Below are 9,434 nucleotides of genomic sequence, written 5' to 3'. Positions count from 1 at the left end.
TAAAAACTAGATAAGTATAAGAAAAAATAAATGCCATCATCTTCCTTCTGAAAACTGAGAACTATATTGTATGTTGGCTCATTTGGGGGCCTGTCAAAATGCAGGTTCCCGGGTCCATTACTAAAGTCTCTGATTCAAGAGACCATTAGTGCAGCCCAGGAATCTGCATTCTAAACAGGCACTCTGCTTTTAATTCTGCGACCATTGCTCCCTGGAATTACTTTGAATAAACAACCTGGAGAAAAGTACCAAGTCAATATGAGATCCAGAAGAAGAAAGTAAAGGTTATCTGACCAGAGTTTCAAAGCAAAAATAAACAAAAGGAAGATGGTGGGGAAAGGAGAGATAATTTTTATTTAAATCACTTTAATACTTCAGCATAATAAAGTGTAACTGTGTTCTTTGTATATAAATTTAAACAAACGTAAGCTTCTCCAGAGAAACATTTAGATATGGATGTTACAGCGACTTCAAATAGTGGAGGAAACAGATTCTTCTATGGGACAATTTGCTCAACATAGGCAGAGTAAGGTGAAGAAAAAAAAAGTTAACTCTCTTAGGGACCTCAGTGAAATGTGGCACATTCCTTAATAACAAACTTGTTTGCAGGAAGCCTGGCAAAGGCTTTGTCATGACCTGTGACTGGCACACTGCAGGCACAAAATAAGTGTTTCTTGAGCAAACACAGGCTTGTGTATGCAGCTGACTAACCTGTTTATTGAAGCAAAAGCTGAGGCCAGAATGCGAGTGTTCCTTGAAAAGCGCACTGTGGTAAAATAAAACGCATCGAGCTGCACGCAGATGTTTGGAAGAAGGTCGTCGTCGCTTTGTATTTAGCCTGTTTGACAAAGGAAAAGCTCAGGACTCTGCTGTTACGTGTGCATCTGTGTTTTACTTGTATATGTTAGTAGACTTTTGCTGAGTGATAAAGTGAATTCTCCACAGCAGTCTTATTCGGTGCTGTGATGTGAACAGCATCGGGAGGAGTACAGTCATTTCATGTCATGGATTTTTGTCAAACGCTAGGTATTTTCCCACCAGAGTGCTTCCTGTGTTGTGTTTACTGCAGCAGAATCCACAAGCCTGTTTTCCTTATGTCACATCAGAATGCTGTGCCTCACATTTTCTTCTTTTTAATGGGAAGGACTCTGAGGACGTCTCTTCTTTCTGAGTAAAGATGACTGTAGGTAAAATACATACCTAACATGAAGAAGGAAATGGTAAATGGTAAGTAAGTTTGATTAACCATTTCTTTGGAAAGAACCATAGTTTTAAAATAGAGCGCTGCCTGGAGACCAGAGATGGGACACTTGCAAGGAAGATTCAAAGAAGAAATGCTTAAAGATTTTCAGCAGGAAGGACAGTAAAGCAAACCCCTTCCACCTCACTATTTTGCTCATTGCAAGGAATTCACTTTTCCCTTTAAGGGAGCACTCTCCACTTCCCCTAGTGCTTCACATCTGTCTTCTCTTTTATGTGGTGGTCTTATATATTTGACAGTTGTTACTTTCTAGAGGAAATCACTAACTTGGGGATTTGTGATGGTTAGAGCTGGGGAAGATAAAATTTAATAATGGAAATCTTTTTCCCAATTTCCCGGGTAAAAATTGATGAAATTTTTTCAACTTAACTTTTTGTTACATAAATTTTTTTGCCTGCTAGGAAAGAAACGGAAAACTAAATAGATAAGGCTGTTTGTTTTTGATACTTGTGTCTATGGTCAGAACTTCTATATTTCGTACATAATGCAGTTACATTTTCTGCAAGTAAAACTGTTCTGTTTCATCTCTTGTTTATAATACTTTTTTTAAAGGTCAATTTCTAGATGCTTTACTAACAGGGTCTAATTCATTGTACCAGGCTTCCTCTTTGGTCTTCCCTATGTTTATATACCTTTCCTTTAAGGTTGATGGCAGCACAAACCAAAAAGCACAGAAAGAATGCAAAAACAAAATAGAAAAGCCACTTACCTATAAAGAGCATCATGAGATATATTTTCAGCACATATGGGAAATAGATGGATAAGTCAAAGGGCAGCTTTGTGGAATAAGTGCCAAATGATTCAAAATAAGGCAGCGACTGATAGATGGCGAATGCTGTTTAAAGAAAAGAGAAGTTAAGCAGAGACACCTCTGTGATTCCTTAGGTGTGTGTATGTGTATATTATATCTGCACAGTGAAAAGATATCTTGAATTTGATGAGTTTTGTGACGATTTATGAATACTTTAGCTAAAGCTAGTTTGATATAGAAATCTGAATGATTAAACTGACAAGGCCATTACAGCGGTGTGACCTGAATTTTTGTCCATCTAATAGTTTACAATATTTCTTCAAATGGTATCTCAATATACCTGTCCCCTTAGCCACAAATAGGGGTGGGTGATAGATGAACAAATATAGAAAATGCTGCATATATTTCCCTCTTGGAGTTGCACAACACACATTAGTATAGTAGAGATTCTGAAAAGTTCTGCAATCAAGTAACTGGCTTCGGTAGAAGGTCCAAGATGGCCTCACAGGAGGATGCCGAGCTCACCCCCTCCCAAGAACACATAGAATGTACACCTACATTTAGAACAATTTTTCCTGGCAGCTGAGGACCACTTGCACAGCTTCTGTACAACAAATGAGAGACCACATAGAGAAGGTTGGGGAACTGAGAGAGCTATCCAGGGCTGGGGGAGCTTTCTAGGACTGGAGGAACCAGGGAGCACTATTGTTTGTTTCCCTGGCCCTTGGAGAGAGGGTGGGGAGCTCTATCCAGGCTCTCTGGCCAACCTGTAGGGCTGCTGTAGCAGGTTCTCAGCTCCAGCAGGAACAGAAGGGTGCCATTGTGTGCATGCACAGGGCCCCTCCACCCAGAAATTAATCTAGCAAACACTGTAGGGCCCTGCTACGTGCATCCACTGGGCTCCCCCACCCAGAGAGTGCAGAACTAGCCAAGCATTATAAAGCCTGCATGCAGGACTGACCTGTCCGGAGAAAGTGCAGAGGTAGTGGGGGCTGCTGCACCTGGAGAAAGTGCAGAACTAGTAGGGTGCTGCAGCACCAGCACATATGGTTGCCCTACCAAAAGAGGAAGGAATGCTTCCAAAATCATTCTGCAAGCACAGCATTACTAATATTAAAACCAGATGAAAACATTGTGCAAAAAAGAATTACAGACCAATAACCCTGATGAAATGCATGCAAAAATTCTCAAACTTTTGGCCAGCTGAATCAAGATTATACACCATGATCAAGTGGGATTCATACCAGGAATGAAAGGTTCCGTATCACATTAACAAAACCAAAGATAAAGATCATATGATCATCTCAATAGATGAAGAAAATGAATTTGACAAAATCCAACATCCGTTTATGAAAAAAATCTCAAAGTGGGTAAAAAAGTAACTTACCTCAAAATGAAAACGACTTCATATGACAAGGCCACAGCTAACATGACAGTGAAAATTTGAAAGTTTTTCCTCTATGATCAGAAGGAAAGACAAGTAGGCTCACTCTCACCACTGTTATTCAATATAGTATTGAAAGTCCTAGCCGCAGCAATCTTGCTGACAAGAAAAAAAGGCATCCAAGTTGGAAAGGAAGAAGAAAAACTCACTATTTGCAGATTACATAATACATATAGAAAACCTTAAAGAATCCATTGAAAAATAGAATCGATGAATTCAGTAAAGTAGCAGGATACTAAGTTAATGTACAGAAATTTGTCATGTTTCTATACACTAACAACAAGCAGGAGGAGAAATTAAGAAAATAATCCCATTTATTAGTGATGTTCAACATCACTAGTTATAAGGAGAATGCTAATCAAAACTACAATGAGATACCATGGCATACCTGTTATAATGGTTGTAATCAATAAGACAAATAAGTGTTAATAGAAAAGGAAAGTTCAGACACTGCTGGTGGGAATGTAAACTGGTGCGATCACTATGGAAAACAGTATTACAGTTCCTAAAAAAATTAAGATAGAGCTACCATATCACAGAGCAATCCCTCTTCTGGGAATCTACCCAAAAAATTTAAAAACATGTATTGGTAATGATATATGTATCTGTACATTCATTGCAGCATTATTCACAATAGTCAAGACAGGGAAACAACCTAAGCGTCCTTTGATGGGTGATTAAAGATTTGGTACATTTATACGATGGAATACTATTCATTCATAAAAGGTGAAATACTGCCATTTGTAACAATCTTGAGAATACTGTGCTAAGTGAAAGAAGTCAGATGCAAAATGACAAATGTGATATAAAACAAAAAAAGCCATACTCATACAGACAACAGAATGGTACTTACCAGAGGGGGTGGGGGGTTGACTGGGGTCAAATATATGGTGATGGAAGGAGGCTACACTTTGGGTGGTGAGCACACAATTGAGTATACAGATGTCATATTAAGTAGCACACCCGAAATTTATATAATGTTATTAACCAATGTTACCCCAATTAATTAAAAACAAACAGTGTCAGCCAAAATGAAAGAACAGGACAGAACTCCAGGAAAGGAGCTAAATGAAATGGAAACAAGCAATTTACCAGATAGAGAACTTCAACAAAGAAATAGAAAAGATTTTTTAAAGCACCATTTAGAACTGAAGAATACAATAAGTGAAATGAAAACTATACTGGAGCTAATAAACATCAGATTAGATGAATGAGAGGACTGAATCAGCTATATGGAAGACAAGGTAGTAGAAAACACCCAATCACAAGATCAAAAAAAAAGAACTTTCAAAGATGATGATAGTTTAAGGGACCTCAGGGACAAATCAAGCACACCAACATTCACATCAGAGGGGTCCCAGAAAGAAGGGAGAGAGAAAGGGACTGAAAACCTACTTGAAGAAATAATGAGTTTCCTTCACCTGGTGAAGGAAATATACAAATCCAGGAAGCACAAAAAGTCCCAAAGACGCCAACACCAAGATAAATCATGATTAAAATGCCAAAGGTTAAAGACAGAGAATCTTAAAAGTACCAACATAAATGTAGCTAGTTATATACAAGGTTGCTCCCATAGGAAAGCTAGCAGATTTTTCAACAGAAAATTTTTAGGCCAGAAGGAAATGGCACAAAATATTCAAAGTGATGAAAGGGGGGAAATGTACAACCAAGATTACCCAACAGGTTAATAATTTAGAATCAAAAGAGAGAGAGTTTCCCAGACAAGCAAAAGCTAAAGGGAGTTCATCACTAAACCAGCGTTCCAAGAAATGTTAAAAGCATTTCTTTAAGTAGAAAAGAAAAGGCCAAAAGTAAAAATAAGAAAATAAGGGAAATGAAAAATTTCAACTGACAAAGGCAAATACTTAGTAAAGGTAGTGGATCAACCTATTATAAAGCTAGTATGAAGAATACGCCCAATCACAAGATACAATAATACAATACAGTATATTGTACGATATAAATACAATAATAAATTAAGGAATACGTACACATAAAAGATAGAAAAATGACAAACATGGGAGTGTCAGAAAAAAATGCCATTTTAGAATGTATTCTCAAAGCAACCACAGCTGAACAGATAAGACCTCCACACATGCTGCCTATACAGATCAAAAGACAGAGACAAAGTAAAGAAATGGAAAAAGACATTTTATGCAAATAGAAACAAAAAAGGCTGGGATAGCAATAATTATATCAGACAAAGGCTGTAATAAGGGACAAAGAAGAACAGTTTATAATGATAAATGGATCAATCCAACAAGAGGACATAGCTCTTGTAAACATCTACACACCCAATGTAGGTGCACCTAAATACATAATGCAAATATTGACAGACATAAGGGAGACATCGACAGTAATAGTAGGGGACATTAACACCCCACTTAACATCAATGGACAGATCAGAGAAAATCAGCAAGGAAAGTGACCTTCAATGAAACATTAGAACAGGTTAACTTAATAGATATTATAGGACATTTCATTCATAAAACAGAATATACATTCTTTTCAAGCGCAGTGGAACATTTTCCAGGATAGACCTCGTTAGCCACAACACAAGTCTCAATAAATTTAAGAATTAGAAATCCCATCAAGCATCTTCTCTGAGCAAAAAGTATGAAATTAGAAATTAGAAGAAAAATTGAAAAAATCCCACAAACACATGAAGGCTAAACAACATGTTACTAAATAATGAATGAGTTAATGAGATCAATTAGAAAATCAAAAGAGAGCTTAAAACATTGAGAATGTAAACACAGTGACCCAAAATCTGTGGGACACAGCAAAAGCAGTTTTAAGAGAGAGATTTATATGCCTACCAAAAATCTCAAACAATCTAACCTTAACAAAGCCCAAAATGAACAGAAGGAAGGAAATAATAAAAATCAGAGGGGAAATAACACTTAAAAAAAATAGAAAATATCAATGACACCAAGAGCCAATTCTTTGAAAAGATAAACAAAATTGATAAACCTTTTACCAGACTCTAAAAAAAAAAAAAAAAGAGGTCCAAATAACTAAAACTAGAAGTGAAAGAGAAATGATGGAAACCACAGAAATATAAAGGATTATAAGAAAATGTTAAAACCAATTATATACCAACAAATTGGACAATCTAGAAGTAAATTTCTAGAAACAGTCTTCTAAGATTGAATCAGGAAGAAATAGGAAATCTGAATAGACAAGTACTAATAACAAAATTGAATCACTAATTAAAAAAACAACAACCAAGAAACAAAAGTTCTGGCTTCACAGGTGAGTTCTACCAAACAGTCAAAGAATAATTAATGCCTATGTTTCTCAAACTACTACTACTAAAAACTGAAGAGGAGAGATCACTCCTGAACTCATTTTATGAGCCCAGCATTACCCTGATACCAAAACCAGACAAAGATACCACAAAAAAAGAAAATTACAGGCTAATATCCCTGATGAACATAGATGCTAAAATCCTCAACAAAATGGTAGCAAATCAAATTCAGCAATATATATTAAAAGCACCATACACCATGACCAAGTGGGATTTATTCATGGGATGCAAGGCTGGTTCAGTATCTGTAAATCAGTTAACATGATGCATAAACACTGAAAGATAAAAATCATATCATATTGATAGATGCAGAAAATGCATTTGACAAAATCCAACATCTACATGATAAAAACTCTCAGCAAAGAGGGGACAGAGGAAACATACCTCAACATAATAAAGGCCATATATGACAAACTACAGCTGACATAATACTCAACAGTGAAAAGCTGAAAGCTTTTTCTTTAAGATCAGGATCAAGGAAAGGATGTCCACTCTCACCACTTATATTTGATACAGTATTACAAGTCCTAGCCACACAATCAGACAAGAAAAAGAAGCATCCAAATTGGAAAGAAGTAAAACTCATTATTTGCAGAGGACATGATACTATATATTGAGAACCCTAAAGAATCCACCAAAAAACTATTAGAACTAATAAAGGAATTCAGTGAAGTTGCAGGATACAAAATTAATTCTCAGAAATTGGTTGCATTTTTATACACCAATACCAAACTATCAGAAAGAGAAAGTAAGAAAACCCTCTGTCTTACTATTGCATCAAAAAGAATAAAATATCTAGGAACAAATTTAACCAAGGATGTAACAGACCTGTACTCAGAAACCTGTTAGACATTGCTCAGAGAAACTGAAGATGACACAAGCAAGTGGAAGCATGCACTGTGCTCATGGATAGGAAGGATTAACATAGTTAAAATGTCCATATTTCCCAGAGCAATCTACAGATTTTATGCAATCCTTACCAAAATATCAGCGACTTTTTTCACAAGACTGGAAGAAATAATCCTAAAATTTATATGGGACCAAAAAAAAACCCCAAATAGCCAAAGCAATATTGAGAAGAACACAATTGAAGGTATCACACTACTATAGGCTATAGTGGAGGTATCACACTACTATAAGGCTACAGTGATCAAACAGCATGATACTGGCATTAAAAAAAAAACACAGACAGATAAATTGAACAGAATAGAGAGCCCAGAAATAAGTCCACATTTATATGGTCAATTAGCATATAACAAAGAAGGCAAGAAAGACAATCTCTTCAATAAATGATGATGGAAAACTAGACAGATGTACAAAATGAAACCAGAGCACTTTCTTACACCATATACAAAAACAAAATGGATTAAAGGCTTAATATAAGACTGGAAACCATAAAACTCCTAGAAGAAAACATAGGCAATAGACTCTTTGACATTAGTCTTAGCAATACTTAGATATATCTTCTAGGGCAAAGACAACAAAAGAGAAATAAACCAATGGGACTACATCAAACTAATAAGCTTCTGCACTGCAAAGATAACCATCAACAAAGCCAAAGGGCAACCTACTGAATGGGAAGATACATTTGCAAATGATATACCTGATAAGGGGTTAATACCCACAATATATAAAGAACTCATACAGCTTATCATCAAAAAAATAAATAATCCCATTTAAAAATGGGCAGAGGACATGTATAGACGGTTCTCCAAAGAGGACATGCAGATGGCGAACAGACACATGAAATGATGCTTAACATCACTAATCATGAGGGAAATGCAAATACCACAATGAGATACCACCTCACACCTGTCAGAATGGCTGTTATCAAATCCACAAATAAGGGTTAGCGAGGCTGTGGAGAAAAGGGAACCCTGTGCACTGCTGGTGGAACTGCAAATTAGTGCGGCCACTGTGGAAAGCAGCACGGAGGCGCCTCAAAAAATTAAAAATGGACTCAGTGACCCAGCAGTTACTCTTCCTTGTATTTATCCAAAGAAATCAGAAACAAGTTCAAAAAGATATATTCACTCATATGTTCATTGCAACATTATTTACAACAGCCAACCAAGACGGAAGCAACCTAGGTGTCCAACAGACAAGTGAATAGAGATTTTGTACATATATACAAGGGAATATTATTCAGCCATTTAAAAAGAATGAAATCTTGCCATTTGCAACAACATGAATGGACCTAGAGGGTATTACACTAAGTGACGTAAGTCAGAGACAGACATGCAATATTAGTTTCAGGTATACAAAACACACACACACAGATACACAGAACAAACTGATGCCTGCCAGATGAGAGGGGGGTGGGGTGATGGGGGGAAAGGTGAGAGGGATTAAGAAGAACGAATTGCCAGTTATAAAAGTAGTCATGAGGACGTGATGAACATACAGCATAGGGAATACAGACAATAATATTGTAATAATTATGTTTGTTTTCAGATGGGTACTAGGCCTATTGTGGTGATCACTACGTAAGGTATATAAATGTCTGATCACTATGTTGTATACCTGAAACTAATATAATATTGTATGTCAACTATAATTGGAAAATAAATTCTTTAATGCAATACACAATCAGACCAATTTTAATCAGTTTGTCTAGCATAAAATGGAGGTAAAACTTAATGAGTGAAGTATGAATAAATAATGTGCT

At 36.4% G+C, this 9,434-nt stretch overlaps 1 protein-coding gene across 1 annotated transcript in view; it reads right to left on the bottom strand.

Moving 5' to 3' along the window:
* Positions 1-335: 335 nt before the first annotated feature.
* HACD4 (3-hydroxyacyl-CoA dehydratase 4) overlaps positions 336-9,434 on the bottom strand; it is a 28,569-nt gene continuing 19,470 nt past the window's right edge. The window contains exons 6-7 of the mRNA XM_087822636.1: positions 1,971-2,096; positions 336-1,200 (exon numbers count right to left, since the gene is read on the bottom strand). Of these exons, the coding sequence (XP_087678762.1) occupies positions 1,118-1,200; positions 1,971-2,096 (209 nt within the window). The 3' untranslated portion in view covers positions 336-1,117. The remainder of the gene's footprint in view (positions 1,201-1,970; positions 2,097-9,434) is intronic.

This window comes from Miniopterus natalensis, chromosome 12 (assembly GCF_054644295.1).
Source record: "Miniopterus natalensis isolate mMinNat1 chromosome 12, mMinNat1.hap1, whole genome shotgun sequence".
In the NCBI taxonomy this organism is placed as follows: Eukaryota; Metazoa; Chordata; class Mammalia; order Chiroptera; family Miniopteridae; genus Miniopterus; species Miniopterus natalensis.
The sequence above is the reverse complement of the archived record's forward strand: the minus strand, read 5'-3'. Positions and strand labels throughout refer to the sequence as shown.